General features: G+C 51.1%; 1 protein-coding gene across 1 annotated transcript in view; it reads right to left on the bottom strand.

Moving 5' to 3' along the window:
* Window positions 1-16,526, bottom strand: part of Tspan11 (tetraspanin 11) — a 60,456-nt gene that overhangs the window by 7,167 nt on the left and 36,763 nt on the right. Inside the window, exons 4-7 of the mRNA XM_021165506.2 lie at window positions 6,786-6,860; window positions 5,859-5,963; window positions 2,512-2,670; window positions 2,094-2,180 (exon numbers count right to left, since the gene is read on the bottom strand). Coding sequence (XP_021021165.1) covers window positions 2,094-2,180; window positions 2,512-2,670; window positions 5,859-5,963; window positions 6,786-6,860 — 426 coding nt within the window. The remainder of the gene's footprint in view (window positions 1-2,093; window positions 2,181-2,511; window positions 2,671-5,858; window positions 5,964-6,785; window positions 6,861-16,526) is intronic.

Here is a 16,526-nt window from a genome sequence, read left to right as displayed (position 1 = left end):
AGAGAGAGAGAGAGAGAGAGAGAGAGAGAGAGAGAGATTGTGTGTGTGTGTGTGTTCTCTGGACCCTTTCTCAAGGCTAAAGGCTGCCTGGAGAACAGGGCAGATTATTGTCCACCTCTGGCCAGTAGAGGGCACTCTAACCGAGGCTTCGCCATTACCAGCCTCTGCTCAGTGAACCACATGGGAGAAACCTGGGCAAGGAGTGAGATGCAGAGTCAATAGTGCAGGAGGTGTCACAACCTGCAGGTACGCTGCCTGCCCAGTAGCCTGGCCCTGAACGTTAGACTGGCTAGTAGCACTGACCTGCTCTGACTTTGGGCTCTGAGCATTTGCAGCCCCGTGCCTGGCCCTCCTCGAGTTCATTACCTTTGGCTACAATTTTGCAGACAAAGGCCAGGAAGAAGTGGACTGAGGTGGACAGTGTCCTTCTAGGGCAGACCCCTAAAAACCTGGGTGATGGGTCCCTGGAGACCTGGAAATCACTGCAGAAGCTGGAGTGTTGGGCAGCCCTGCCTGGCCCCAGGGCTTCTGTGGGTTCACTACAGGGGCAGAGGCCCATCCTGGAAAATGTAAAAAAAAAAAAAGCAAGGGCTATGCCATGCACTTCTCTGAACTCCCTAGTCTGTCAGTGAGCCATTGGGGAATTTGGGGGAGATGATGGACCTGTGTAGAAATAGAGGCAATGAGCATCTTTGGTGGGGTGCCTGCATCTGTTTGGTAACGAGCCCTGTGATTTGCCCATATGACCAACCATCATAGGAGAAGGCTTCATTTTAGGAACCTCAGAGGCTCAGAGATGATATAACTACTGATCCTAGGTGACATGGCCCAGATCACCAGTGACAGAATAAGAAGGCTCTCCCCCGAGAGAATGGGAACTTGCTTCTCGGCCTGTGGAACTGCAGCCAGCCCTCCAGTCCCACTGGGCAGGGAGTGGACCTTGGTCCGGAGACAGTCCTACACTGGGAGCCTCCTCAGTCATATGACGTCAGCACTCCATGCATTTCCTTCCCATGGGCCTCTGCGTAGGTCATTGCTCTTGGGAGAGTCGAGGGCCAGAGTGGCTGCAGGTTTAAGTGGAAGGTTCGTTCTCTCTGGATCTCAGTTTTCTGATCTGGGAAGTAGGGAGTGTGCTCAGCTTGGGTCCGGGGTGAGGATCCATTAGGAGGAAGATCTGAAAATGTTCTGAGACCACAGAGTACCAGGAAAGGCCAGCTTGACCTACCTATGGAGGCACGTGTGCCCGGTGTGGGCTATGTGCTCTCCCGCACATCCCTGGCTCTTACATAGGCAGTGTGTGGAAGGGAAGATGAGCCTCATTTTGCAGAAGACACTGAAGGATAAGAAGGTAAGCAGTGGCTCAAGGTCATGCAGAGCTGGGGACAGAATGGGATCTTGGTGTCTGAATGTTCAGCCCCTTCCCAGCGCTGGGGTGAGAGATGCAGGCAGGGCAGCAGGATGTGTAGGCCCTTCTAGAAGGGTAGCCACCACTCAGCTGCCACCATCGGAAGGAAGTAGGAGTATACATGAGGACGGGACCACTTTCTGTGCCTGCTCAGCATCCAAGGCTCCTCCCTAAGGTTCCTTGATTGGAACAACTGATGGAACTGATGGTCACTTCATTGATGGAGGCTGGAGGAGGGGCATGTGGGGAGAGGTATTGAGAAGAGAGTGTAGCTTTGCCCATCCTCAGGGACACTGGACATATCTTTCCGGAAGCATTCCATGAATACACATGAAATGATGGCAGGTACATGCACACATATGTGCGCATGGGCAACTTAAACACACACATGCACACACCCTGGCATACATGTTTTCACAATCCCAGCAGGCTGTGCTGTGCACACGGGGCACATGCTACATACCTGACCCCACACTCAGATGTGTCCCAGGTCCCCTGGTTCCCGATAATTCAAGGTGTTTAAGGCTCTCTGGGGGAATGAGGCTGATGCTGTGGTTCATCTTTGGTTGCAAAGGGGAAGTGGGGTTGGGTGGAGCAGGGGTTGGGGAGAGCCAGACAGGCATGTACAAAGCATCAGCTGTTTTTCCCAAGACAGATGTGGAGGGAAGACATTCCCTGCTTCACTTACCTGAAGACAGGCTACCCCAATACCCACCGCTCCCATGAGCAGCAGGTGGTCAGCCACGAACTGTTCCAGCTTGGCCATACAGCCTCCCTGTAAGGAAGAGGTAGGTTACTCAAACCATGGCCCTAAAACAGGCAGGAGGATTGGGGCATGAGTGACTGTCACCCTGTGTGCAGCCGAGGCTGAGGGATGTCAGTGCTTAAAGGGACCAACCTTAGAATTTCTCCTGGCCATTTTGAGAACCCCAGGGGATAGGCCATGGTGTCTGAGACTTCGGGGAGGGTCTGTTAATTCTTAGTACCCTATCAGATCTTTGAGGGCCCCAGGCTCTGTGATCTGAAGGTCAAAGAGTGTGTTTGTTTTTGACACTTGCCTGCTGGGCTGGGGTTCCTCCCAGACCCTCAGTGACCTCGACACTCACCTCTACCTTGTAGATGTTGGAGGGGTGGGCTCGCTGACCACAGCGGGCCACCACTGTCTTGCAGCAGCTGTCAGGCACCTGGCGACCCAGGGCTTCCTGAGACAAGATGTACGCGCTGTGCTGCCAGTCGGCTGAGCTGTTACTGCCACAGCATTTGAACTGAGAGGAGAAGAGGAGGCTCGGGTGAGAAGGGACTGTGTGGTGCTCCTGCCCCTGTGAGCCAGGGCCAAGAGTTATGCTATTCAGGTTTTAGCCTGGCCCCCTCTCTCTTCTGTGATTTCCCTTTGGAGACGGACGGGGTCTCCCTGGGGCCTTTTTCTGCAGGACACCTGTTGTCTACCGTGTGCCAGGTATTCTATGGTAGGGATTATCTGAGAGATTGGGGGGGGGGTCAGACAGAGGCAGGGCTTTCATATTATGAAGTTGGGTGCCATTAGGGAGTACAGCTCGAGTCCAGAGCATGGGGACATCGCAAAGGGGAGATACCAAGTCCATCCAGTTGTGAAAAAGGACCTAACCTTGCCTGAAGTTCCCAAGGCCAGAAGGGCATGGGGTGTGTCCTAGAGACTATGCAGGACAAAGGCCGGTCAGCACTGACTACAGAGGCTGGGGTGAGTGCCAAGTGCAACGCAGTGGGTCTGCACGCCACCACTTTCAAAGTGATTCAAAGGACTAATGTTTGCCATTTCTCCCCTCCAAGTCAGGACCCTGAGATCCTAAGACAGCCCAAGTGCATGCCACAGCTGCGTTGAGTCTGTCCTGTGGGTGTCTTGTGGGTCAGGGACATTTGACTCAGATGATAGCTATCTACTTCATGCCAGCAATGAGGCTGAGGACTTGGCTTACCATTTACTGTCCTTGAGAGGAGGACAGAGGAAGAAGGGGAAATGATTTGTTTGGGGTCAGCGAAACCTATAAGTGTGAACAGAGAGTCTGCACATAACTGAGCACACTAAACATGCTCACAGCAGGAGAGAACACCCGGAGGGCATGCATGACTTAACAGCAAGGCCACACATAACTGAGCACACTAAACATGCTCACACATGATAGAACACCCAGAGGGCATGCATGATGTAACAGCAAGGCCAGAGCATACACACCACACAACAGAGATAACATGCATACTATGAATCACACCCAGAGCACACATGTGACATAGCGATGAGATAAGAGCATGACCACAGCTCACAAGAGCACATAGCACACAGAACATGACAGCACACACAGAACAATGACTGGGGTGGGCTCTGCTGAGTCTCACATGGCATTTGTACACTGTGTGTCCCTGTAGTGTATGTGTGTGTGTGTGCATATGTGTGTGCTTGTATGTGTGTATGTGTGTATATGTATGTATGTGTGTATATGTGTTTATGTGTGTATGTATATGTGTATGTGTTTGTATATGTATGTGTATTTGTTTATGTGTATGTGTGTATGTGTTTATGTGTGTGTGTTTGTATGTGTGTATATGTGTATGTGTGTGTATATGTATGGGTGTATGTGTGTATGTGTATTGTGTATGTGTGGGTATGTGTGTGTGTCTGTGTGTGTATGTATGGGTGTCTGTGTGTGTGTATGTGTGTGTATATGTGTATGTGTGTGTATATGTTTGGGTGTATGTGTGTATGTGTATTGTGTATGTGTGAGTATGTGTGTGTGTATGTGTATATGTGTGTATATGTATGGGTGTATGTGTGTATGTGTATTGTGTATGTGTGTGTGTATATGTGTGTGTATGTGTGTGTGTGTATATGTTTATGTGTGTGGATATGTATGGGTATATGTGTGTGTATGTGTGTGTGTATATGTTTATGTGTGTGTATATGTATGGGTGTATGTGTTTATGTGTATTGGGTATGTGTGGGTATGTGTGTGTGTGTATGTGTATGTGTGTGTATATGTATGTGTGTATGTGTGTATGTGTATTGTGTATGTGTGGGTATGTGTGTGTGTATATGTATGGGTGTATGGGTGTGGGTATTGTATATGTGTGGGTATGTGTGTGTGCGTGTGTATGTGCGTGTGCATTTGTGTGTGTGCGCACGCATGTGTGTGTGTGTATGTGTGTGTATATGTATGAGTGTATGTGTATATGTGTGTATGTGTGCGTGTGTTCCTGTGTGCGTGTGTGTGTGTATATGTATGAGTGTATGTGCGCGTGTGTTCCTGTGTGTGTGTGTATGTATGGGTGTATATGTGTATTGTGTATGTGTGGGTATGTGTGTGTGTGCCTGTGTGTGTGTGTGCCTGTGTGTGTGTGTGTGCTGGTGTCCCTGAGATGCTACATTACTTATAAAACGGGGACAAAACCCTCTGCAGTGGGCTGTGTGAGGATGGACAGAGCAGGTGCCTGGAGAGCACCTAGCATTTGCACAGAGCCAGCAGATACCAAGACACAACTGCCACTACCCTCATTGAATGAGGAGTGCTCCATGTGCCTGTGTATCATTTATATACATGTGGCCCAAAAGTGGCCCTGGCTCTGATACACCATGGTCTCAGGCTGATTCCTTCCTACCTGGATGCTGGCTAGGACCCTCACTGCCCCCAGCTTGGGAGAGGCCCATGTTACACACATCGATGCCATGGAGACAGGTCAGTGGCAGCGTGACTTTCCTCAAGGCCACCTCCCCAACTCTCTAGTCTGAGGTGCCCAGGAAAAGCTGCCGGTGTCACCTATTATCTTCTACAGCTCCTGAGAGAGATTCTCTAGTCAAGGCTCCTGCCCAACCTTTGCCTCACACGGGTCCTTTACATGTGCACACTGCTTACAATAGAAGATCAGCAGTGTGGGTTGCCCTCTTCCTGCTACTGGGATAGGCATATGGGGTGTGATTCTATATGTCATGTGTACCCACGTATAGGCACATGCACCCGGTCATTTTCTCTGGGATCAGCCATGTCTTCTTGGAAACGAGACCTCTTCCTAGATCCCTCATATGCTGTCCAATAGCTCACAACCAGAAAATTCTTTCCCACTCTGAGCCACGGTGCCTGGTCTAGAACACTTGGTGCCCATCTTTCTGAGGAAGGATGAAATTAGTTCATAGACAGGAGGAGCTGAGAGCAGCTTTCTGTCCCAGGAGACACAAACTGGAAGGCTGCAGGGGTGGGGTTTGGCCAGAGTGGAAGAGGTATAGCAGAGAAGCCAGGGTTCATTAAATACTTTCGATGGTGTTGGGGGACACATCTAGAAGTGATGACCATCATTGCGCCTCTCCACCATATAGCTTAGGTTAGGGAAGTGTCAACAGAAGCTCAGAGAGGGTGAGTAAATTGTCCCGAAGTGGATGGCATAGACTGGGAGAGACAGAGGTAAGCCTGCATCTCTCTGTGTGGCTTACGTCCTGCTGTAGCCGATCCACCGAGGCTGTGATCTCTGCGGCCCTGGGCTGTCCGTAGTGCTCAGTCAGGGTGCTGTTCAGGTGCCACTTCAGCTCGTCACTCAGCTGAGGAGGGGAGCGTGGAGTGTCAGCAGATCCCCCCACCTTCTCCCAGGTGGTGTCCCCAAATCCCCACTGGCTGGGGTCAGGACACTGGAATGACTCAGCCGGTGTTGTGAGCTGACAGGGAGGGCAGAGTGGACAGTGGGGCTGAGGATGACATGGCCCAGGCTGTGTCTTTTAGGAGCTTCCTTCAACTTGCTGTGGATTTAAACTCTGATTGCAAGATGAGGTTCGATACTTCGATTAGGGGACACATCTGGGGATGACGAGCATCACTGCACCTGTGGGCACTTGTGACCTTGTGAACCTAGGTGGGCACTGGCTCGAAATGCCCTGCTTGTTTGGGACACACTGTCTATTTCATCCCCATGTCACCCTGTTCTTGCCCTCAAATCCGGAATCTGAAGCCATAAGCTCGGGAAGAGAGAGATTCTGACTCTTACCTATCCACGTAGGAAGGGCCCACGCCAGTCTTTACAAAGTGTCAGTCTGCCCTTTGACCCCTTCTAATCTCTTCTCAATGGCCATCTTAGCAGGTGGGGTTCTTGTTCTGGGGTCCCTGAAGGTGTCAGGGGAGAAGGGTGAACCAGACTCCCTGAGAAACTCTCACCCAGTTCCTACATGAAGCACAGCAGTGCTAACAGAAACAGAGCGATCTACCAGATCTGGGACAGGAAACGGGGGTGCCAAGGATCACCAGCCCAGGAAACAAGGCCACCTATCAGGATACCTGCTCCAGCTGCCTAGGGAGCATGAACCCCAACCTCTTGCTGTGACTCTGTCATGGCACCAACAGAAAACTCTGCATCAGGACCTAGTACTTACCCTCTGGTAGTACACATGTGCCAGGACCCCTGCCACCAGCTCCACAAGGAAGATGACCAGCAACAGGCAGAAATACTAGGAGCAAAGAGAGGAATGGTCACCCTGGGGATCAGGGCTCCCCTGTAACAAAACCCTCTAAGAAGAAGTATGGGGCAGCAGGGACATCTACCAGGGCTCCTGTCATTCCCACCCTCCTCATTTTATCTACATCTAGTATCTGGACATGACGACCCCACCCCTGCTGGCTACCACCACCAATTTTCCCACTTACCCTTCTGCTCACTACTCCATGGGGAGTCCAAGAATCCACCTACCCATCCAGGATTGAGTGGACACTGACTTGATGCCAGGTGCTAGGCATTGTGGGTAAGGGTAAGGTATTATTGACTCATGGGTGTTGGGCATTATGAAGTTATTAGAATTTCATGTATTCAACGGGATAACTCTAGAGGCTCCTGGTGTGGAGGGGTGCCAGAACAGGTCTTGTGGAGGAGATGACATTTATGAAACCTCTCTAAAGAGGACACAAGGAGAGAAGCATACTCCAAGCAGAAGAGTACCCCAGGAAGTGTGGAACATTTGCGTTTTGACAATGCAGACACTCAGGCTGGGCCAAGGAAATAGGGCCATGGAGAAGGCAAAGATAGAAGCCCACACAGGTAGTGATTTGAGTTATATATTCCAGCCCCAATGCCTGCTTCCTATATTACATAGGTTTCCCCAAGGCTCTTGGCTGCCCTCACCATGCCTGCCTCTCTCAGGCTCCTCAGTGCCAGCCCTGAGCTTCAGGTACCTGACTGTGAGCCTCTCTTCTGGCTCCCACATGGCTGTGAACTGTCATTAGCACTCCCGAGCCTCATGGGAGCCAACAGGTTAGGCCCATATGATCTGGGAGAGGACTGGACAGGGACAGGGAGTGTCGGCAGAGCACAGGCACCCGAGGGACAAGGAACAGAGGGAGGCGAAGAGAATAGAGAAGTGAGAGCAGATGGCCACTAAGAAGAATATCTGCCCTCTCCCTAGAGCCTACATCTGGCCACATAGGGGCAGCCACGAAAGTGTATTGAGATCACAGGATTTAGGAAGGCCACCACTGGGTGCCATCTGAGATGAAGTAGGGGAAGGTATGTGGGCAGGAGAAGACAGCTGTAGTGGGCCCTCAGGAGGACAAGACAGAGCCATTGGTCTTTGCCTGATGGGCAGAGCTTGGGAAGCACACACAAAGGGCGTGCGATTTCTTTCATCTCCTAAGGAAAGAACCCTGGTGAAGCTGCCCTTTCAATTAATTCTCAGCCCTTGGTAATATCTTTGCATTCTCTGCTCTTAGCACTGTGGTGACCAGGAAAACTTGCTAGTCTTTCTAGATGGGGGGTTAGACTGCCTGTCACCCAAGGAGCCTAGGAAGATAGGACAAAGTGTGTTCCTGATCACCCTTCCTGTTTTCTCCTATGTTGTCATAGAAAATAATACAAGGCCTCAACATTCAAGCTTTGCCAGTTCCTCCCAGATGCACCCCATCATTCCATGGCTGAGGATATGGAAAAGACAAGAGTGGGGTGCCATGAGGGGTACAGACTAGACATTCTGTGATCCCATCTGCGGTAGGCATTGTCTAGGGTTCTGTTTGTCTAAACAGGGCTTTCCAGGCTCCAGGTATGAGACTCGGGACTCGTAGTATGGGAGGGGTTATAGGCTCCCCAGGACACATTCCTTGGCACCAAGACTCTTCAACCTGTTTGGATAAATGGTACTGAATGAGACCCAGAGTAAGCTGATGCATCTAAGAGGTCTGTGATGCCTGTGTCTGCTCTCAGAAAAGGGCCTGAAGACACCAAGAGAGATGGTGGCAAGCTTGGCATCTGTGACAAGTCAGGCTCTTGTGCTCACTGGGGCTGGTTGAATGGGCACCACTGCAAATTACAAAAATACTCCCAGACCAGGGTGGTATACTTCCATAACAGCCATGCAGTTGCTGTGGTCCTTGTACGTAGGATATGAGCTTCCAGACATCCATGGAAGTCCTGAGCATAGACTTGGGCTTTCAATCCCTTGCCAGTGGCAATGGTGGCATCGCCTGCCCTTTCCATCCTGACTGGTTAAAGAAGTTGACTTTCCAGAGCTCTGACATGCTTCCTCACAGTGAAGGCTTGAGGTAAGCAGCAATTTCAGACAGTGTCATGGACTAGCAGTCTAGATCAGTGGAGGACACTCCTGGAACCACCTGGCCCACTAGAGAGTGTAACTGCACAGTCACCACTCAGGAGACTGTCCCACTACTCAACAGTCCTCAAGGCCTCAATGCTTCTAATATGTTTTCCCTTTTGGTTGACTTGAGGTTGTCCTCCACTCTCTTTACCCTTTACTAAGGGTAGCCTTTGTCTTGCCGTACAGGACCCATAGGAAGGGACTACTGGTCAACCAAGACCTCTCAAATGTATATCAGCATGCCCTCCAAGATATCAGGAAAGAGGTGATGGAGTGCCTGTCCCTGAATAGCAGTATTAAGCTGCTGGCAGCTAGGAGATCACATCCTGCCACCTGCTTCTCTGTCAGCTCATGGGTACCAGACCTGAGGAGGTGGCTGTTTCATACTGCTCCTCTGGGGAAATCACTACTGTGGTAGCTCCTCAGAACAGGTATAAAGAGGGAGGAGAGAGACATGAAACAATGTCCCATCTCTGGACTCTATGGCAGGTGAAACTGGGACTGCTCAGATTATCCAACAGGGCATGTGACATATGTAAGGTGTCATGTGGAGGAGACACCTTGGTATTGTGTGAAATGCCAAAGGAGCAAGGAGTGATGCCCTGACGTGATCAGGTGTCCCAGGAAACAGGGGTGGAGCCTGGCACTCTGAGGGGACTGAGCTGGCCACAGGTGACAGTTTAGGCAGCCATTCCTACTGCAAGAAGATTGCAGATGTGTGACTCACCTGGGAGAGAGAGAGGCCCTGAGTCATAGCTCCCTGTGACAGCTCCTAGGAGGCAGGCAAAGGGCTCAGTGGACCCTGCAGCTCTGAGCACAGGACTGATTGGTCTTAGCAGGTTGCTGCATTTGTGATGGGAGGTCATGAGCCCTAGGAATGCCTTAACCCTGATGCCTCCTCCTCTACACTTTGCTCAGCCCTTGAAGACTTGGTATGAGTCAGAGAGCCTCCCCTTGTACCCCAGGCCATCTGTCCAGCTTTCAAGCTTTTGCCCTCACCAGTGCCACTGGCAGTGCCTACCTGTCCTTCATATCCCAGCTCAGCCCTGCCTCTACAGTGCCAACCCCTGAAGATGTCCACAGCACTGCCTGCCTGACACCTGCCTGACTCAGCCTTGTCTCCTTGGTCCTCTTGTCTGGACTCAGTGACTTCTGATCCCTTCCCTTGCTGCTCTACTGCTCCTTTGCTCTGGGGAGGTCTTCACCTTCGACACAGCAAGACTCATGGCTGTCTCAGTTGTTTCTGCTGAAGAGCTCAGTCCTGTCTCCCCAGGATAACTGTGAGTTTCTGCGGAGAGGAAACACATCTTGGAGTTCCCTGGCTCTTCCACTGTGCCTGGTAAGGTTAGCTATATGCTCGGGAAACACCCCTGAGTTACTGGAGGAGCATGCGACAACAGGAACCTGCAGCAGGGTCTGTGCTGAAAAGCAGTTTAATCTTCTGTCTGGAAGGCAACACAGCTGCTACCTCGGTTCAGGTTACCCAACAGTTCACTCATTCTGGAAAGACTTTGCCTCTAGGGACCAGTTGGCAAAATCTGGAGACATTTTTCAATTGTCACAGGCGGTACAGAAGGTACTATGGGCTTCCAGAAGGCAGAACCAGGGTGCCGCTGACCTTCTTTGAAGCATGGGACAGTTTCTACAGCGCGAAACTACCCAGCAGACGTGTCAACGATCCAGAGATTGGGGAAGTCTGAGACACACTCCCCCTCAGGTTCTCAGGCTGATGCGGAGACTTGATTTGCATATGTGTCCCTAGGCACTTTGCAATGCACAAAAGAAGACTGGAGAAAGTTATTCACTTGCCAAGAAGCGAGGGATGGGACCCAGGAACACAAGCATTAGAAGGATTTGTCTCTGCCTGTCTGGGAGGACACATCTGCACTACTCAGGGGTCAGGAGATTGGAGTGATGGCCTAGGGTTGTGTAACTACTTCCTTCAAAGGGAAGCATCCTCTCAGGACACATAAAAGCAACAAGAGTCATAGGCCTCTGCCCAAGGTTGCATAAGCAGGAAGCAGCTGCTGGACAGGGGAACATTTGGGTGGAGCTGGCTGCAAGATGTTCGTGGAGCGCCAGGGATTCAGCCTCATCTGTGCTGGAGTGAGCTTTCCAGTCAGAAAGCTGCTTTTTGGTCCCCTACGCTCCTGTGAGAAACACCAATAAACTCATTGCTCCGCCAAGGTGGACTCGGGTGGAATTGTTTCTTCCATATGTCCTCGCTCTTGGTGACCTGGGGAAGAGGTGTGTTGCCATGGGAATTGCATAGATGTGGCATTTGCATGGATCTGGGGGAATCGAACCCCGATCCTCATGTTTGAGCTGCTGGACAGCGAGGTCTTTATTTCTTGGAACCATCTCCCCACCTCTCCCCACCCCCCGATAATTCTTTAATAGAACAGTTTTAACTCAAAGCAAAGTTAGATACTTTTTAAAATGACAGAGCTGCCACCGCACAGTATTCTCTGAACGAAACCAGTGTATTTTATAATGAGAGGCTCTGCAGGAAACATGTAGAAATACGTCTCCCTTGGACATTAGGGCAGTTAATTAGAAACAGTCTTCAGATGGACTCACCCCACACTGGGGCAAGCCAAGTGCCTGGTAATTTCTAGGTCAGATACGCAGGGGCAAATGACGCAGGGCGGCAGCTCGGCATCTATTTTGCTATCTTTGAGGTCAGTTTTAAGACTTTTATAAAATTGCCCCCTCAGACTTGTGCTGCTGCATGGACTCTGCCACAAACAGGGAAGCTTTACCAAAGTGCTCCTCCTCGGTCCCCCTCACCATTCTGCACATGAGATTTAAAAGCAAAAACAGAATCAGTTTGCAAGGCTTGCCACCAGACCACCACATAACCATTAAGTTGCTGGTCCAGGAGGGCTGGGACTCATGGAGATATGAGACTATGCTCAGAATAGTCTTGAAGAAAAAGCAGACTCAAGACATGGCCAAAGTTAACCAGCAGTGAGAAGCCCTTCCTCCCCCACTGAAAATCTCAGCAGCTGAGTGTGAAAGATGACAGCAGCAGGGAATGGGGGAGGACCAGGAACTTCAGACCAAGCCAAACCGGAAAAGACAGAGCCAGCTGTTTAAGCAGCAAGTGACCTTGGGGCAAATTATTTTCTGACAATTACCCACCAGCTGGAGGCACTTGGCTATTTGCAGAAGAGAGAGGATGTAGACTTGGGAGCATCAAGTCATTCCTCTAACAAGATGTCACTGTTGGAAGGTCGAAGGTGACCTCTAGTCCTCCTGGCGCCAGTCCAGTGCTCACAGACTGGGTCAGCGGGCCACAGCTTTACCTGGCTAGATGCTGGGCCTCAGCCATCCCACCTGAAGCTGGGAGGTGGTGCCAGTCTATGCTGGGGGTGGCTGGGAGGGGGGCTGGGCAGAGACAGCACCAGAACTGGAATGAAGGTAGCTGAGACAAGGCAGCGAGGGAGCTAGAAGGTCCTGGGGAGGAAGGAGGTATTCCAGAAGCACAGAGGTCATCCAGAGTGCAGGGCTAACTGCTGGGGCCCAAGAGGACCACCTTGCCTGTGTCCAGGCACCATGGAAGCAAAACATAGTCCCTGTGAGACCAGCCAAAGATAGGTGCCTACCAGGTTTCATGTCGGGACTTCCCGGGGTTCCATTTGAATAGGCTGAGTGACAACACGATCCAGAATGGGTACAGGGCCTGTGGCTGGGTGCAGAGAGAGAAGCAGGCTCCCCATGGAGGGGATGGAGTGGTGCACATAGCCCAGGAATCTCGAGGATCCTCCTGCTGATAGATTTATGGACGAGGACCTGACTAACCTGCCTGAGAACCCCTGGAAGGGTCTGGGCTTTCCCATTTTCTCACAGGCTAACAGGGAGATAGAGAGACCTGTAATGAGGGCAGTGCATGGTGGCAGGGGACCAGGATGGGGCTACAGCGTGGTCGCTAGTGGTGAGAATTCTAGGAAAAGAATAATGGAGAAAAGGGAACCGAGAAGGAGACATTTCTACCAGGATCAAGAGAGGAGATGTCAGGCACCAGGGAACAGATAGCCTGGGGGTTGGGAAATGTCAGAGACCTTGGAGGATAAAGCATCTGACGGCTGAGCATCCAGCCTTCCATGTGTGATGCAGCACTGGCTGCGGAGGTGTGGAGGTAAGGGGTGATGGAGGAAGTTAACTGGCTGTAAACAAAAAACAAACCAACCAACCTACCAACCAACTAACCAACTGTCCAACTACCCAACCAACCAACCAACCAACCAACCTACCAACCAACTGAACAACTAATCAACCAACCAGCCAAACAAACCACCTACCAACCAACTAACCAACTGTCCAACTACCCAACCAACCAACCCACCAACCAACCAACCAACCAACCAACCAACCAACCAACCAACCAACCAACCAACCAACCAACCAGACAACTGCATTTATCAAGCATGCTGCTGGAGGTGGCAATGACCAGGTAGAGAAAGGTGGTCCTGGCTTGGAAGGTAGTGGCACAGAGGGTGGCTTGGCTTGCCTTTGTGACTAGGGTGAAGATACTACCCTTTGGGTCTTGGGCATTAAATGCAAGCAGAGTGAGAGGGAGGTATTTGTCCCACATGCTCTCCTGAAAGAGTCAGAAGTCCTCCTTCCTCCCCAGTGCATCCTGCTTGGTGCAGGGTTCTGTGCTTGGTGCAGGGTTCTGTGCTTGGTGAGCGGGTCTTGTGTCCTTGCTTTAGGACCAGCCTGCCCTTGGGATGTCTCATTCTCTGTTTTGTGGTGGGCTAAGTGAGGTATGTGTGCTTGTCACATCTAGAGGGGCTGAGGCTGCTGGCTGCTGCTGGAAACCTATGTGTTTCAGTCAGTTACCATGGGGGGAGGCCAGCCCTCAGCCCTCTAGCTTCTGGGGTGTTACATTTCACCTGACTGAAGTGTCCCTAGAACCTCAGTGTTAGTTAGGGCACTGACCATGGACAGTCAACATGAAGGCTTTCCCACAGTCAAATCCAATACTAACCATGAAGGGGACACAGCCAGACATCTAATACCACCACTGCTCTTCTTCCGGTCCCAAGGTAGAGGAAGCCTCCGCCCCAAGGCCCACTGCCGTGTCTCCAAAGGTAGGCAATCTTTCCCTTTTGTGTAGCTACTTCCTCCAAATTGAAGCCTTCCCTCCTAAAGGGGCAGGCTGACTCATAAGAGTCCGGAAGCGCAGGGAGCTTACAGGGATCAGGAGACTCAAGATGCATCAGGTCGTACCCTGAGGTTATAAAAATAGCATTTGTGAAGGAGAGGAGTTTCTTTGGCGGAGCTGTCTGCGAGTTATCGGAAGCTCAAGGACTCAAGTTTCAAGTTGGCATCCATATGGGGGTGGGCTCTTGAGTGAAGTAGCTTGCTGAGGGTCACCCGTGTTCCTGTGAGTAATTGGGGTGACTGTAAGAGGAACAGTAAGTTACTGGGGTGTACCCACTGTTTCCATGAGATAGATCTGGGTGCGTTTATTTCTTTGGTGTGTCAGTGATACCTAGCTAATGTGAATAGATGTTTGTCTCTCTAGGAGAAATAATACAGCAGCTTTGTTTGTCCTGCTTCCTGGGGTTGGGCGGGTGTGGGGTGAAGACTCAGTTGCATGGATAGAGGCAAATGGTGTGTGTGGGGTAGGTGCAGTTCTATAAATGACCCCTCCTCTCCACAGGCCACCTCTTCCTTGATGGTCTCATTATCTTCCCTGGGGTGCTTTCTGCAGCCTGGCTCACAGGTTAGTAATGAGGGCCGGCGACCCAGAGAGGGGAGCAATCTTCAGGTTTGCCGGGCATAAGGGGTGTGCACCGATCCTGCCCATGTTTCTGAGGCCGGGGTGCAGCAGAGGTACACACAGATATGGTTAGGTTCAAGAGAGGGATTCCTGCATGCTCCAGCCAAGGTCCTAGGGAAGGAGTCAGAAACCTGGCTGCAAGACGTAGACACATCCAAGGTTACCAAAGGCATCCATTTTTGCACCATCAGAAGTGATCAGATGTAGCAGCACTCTTGGGTTGTTGCACACTTGGCTAGGACCAGGTGTCTAATACCCATGCAGACACTACCACTTTCAGGATCTTGCCTGGGTGACAGTGTGGGTCAGTACTAGGTACAGAGTAGTTGGCATCTTAAGAGATCAAGTTGTCATAAAAGCTCTCCACTAGGCAATCTCACAGACTAGAGGGAAGCCATGGCTTGACACCTGACTCCTGTCCATACCACTGTCATCACCTCCTCCCTCCCTCCCTCCCTCCCTCCCTCCCTCCATGGTTCACGTGACCATCTGTCCTACCACCCACCCGTCTTTAAGACCAAGGTCTCCAGCCTCCTCAAATATAGTCTAACTGTCCCTTAGTCTAGATGGCCTTCCCAGAAGGGTCCGAGTCCATAAATGGCTGTGTAGGAAAGATGTGTAACCTGTAAAGTGAGTGCCTTGTGCTTAGAGGTGGTCCCTATGTTGCTCTGAGCCTCGGGGGGGGGGGGCAGGGAGTGTAGTTTGGGGTTGGAGACTGGGGCCTAGGGGCTATTATTAGACAGTCTGCTTTGATTGTGTGCTTTGTCACAGATATGCTTCATGCCCTCTGTAGACACCTGCCTGCTGCTATGGGCATCCCATACCATACTAGTGATTTTCCTGGCTTGGAGTCACTGTTCAGTGAGGACAGAAAAAGTGCATGCGTGTGTGTGTGTGTGTGTGTGTGTGTGTGTGTGTGTGTGTGTGATACAAACACGAGTACTGAGACACTCACGTTTCCACCAGTAGACTTATAACCAACACAGCTTAGAACCTTGTTGCTCTCTGTTCTGTCCTGCCTATGAGAGAAGCAATGACTAAAGTGGCCAAGGACAGAGGACAGATTAGAGTGAGTACCCTGAGCCACCCACTTCCTGGCTCACTGTCCTTTCAGGCATTGAACTCTGAATTGTTTAACCAAGAACTTACTCTCACTGCTTTCTTGGGCTAACACAGGCAGCGTTGAAGCCCAGTTTTGGTGTAGAGAGATGATCATTTGCTTTAGATGTATTCTGTTTTGTGGAGGTGGCTGCCTTGCCTTATTCATCTTCCCCCTTGGTGTTCACTTCCCTTTTGAAATCTTTAATCAGATGGAGGCAGCAGGAGAAGCACAGTGAGTCCAGCTCTACACACAGTGGTCCCCAAAGAGAAAAGGGAGAAAGATCAAAGATGGGCATTGGAATGATGAGCATCCAAGTTGGGTTGTGGTGGGGGTGGGAGTGTCCTCAAGTGTCTCCAGGAAGAGTCTAGCGAGCGACTGGCCTGCTTGCACCAAGGCTGGATATTTCTCCCTCCTGGACCCTTTGTCCTGGCCTGTCTGAAAGTTCTCGGGGACAGGAATAGCTTATCCTTTCGGACATGGTCGCAGCCATCCGCTTGGTGTAAGAACCAAGAAGGCAAAGGGATGGACTTTAAATTATTCACATCAGGTCTTCTATTTTAGCAGAGAGAGAGATATCGAGAGGCGGGAGAGAGGAGAGGAGAGGAGAGAAGGAGGAGAGGAGAGAGGGAGAGGGGGAGGGGGA

The sequence above is a fragment of the Mus caroli genome, chromosome 6 (assembly GCF_900094665.2).
Source record: "Mus caroli chromosome 6, CAROLI_EIJ_v1.1, whole genome shotgun sequence".
Lineage (NCBI taxonomy): Eukaryota > Metazoa > Chordata > Mammalia > Rodentia > Muridae > Mus > Mus caroli.
Note: the sequence above shows the minus strand (reverse complement) of the source record. Positions and strands in the feature narration are given on the sequence as shown.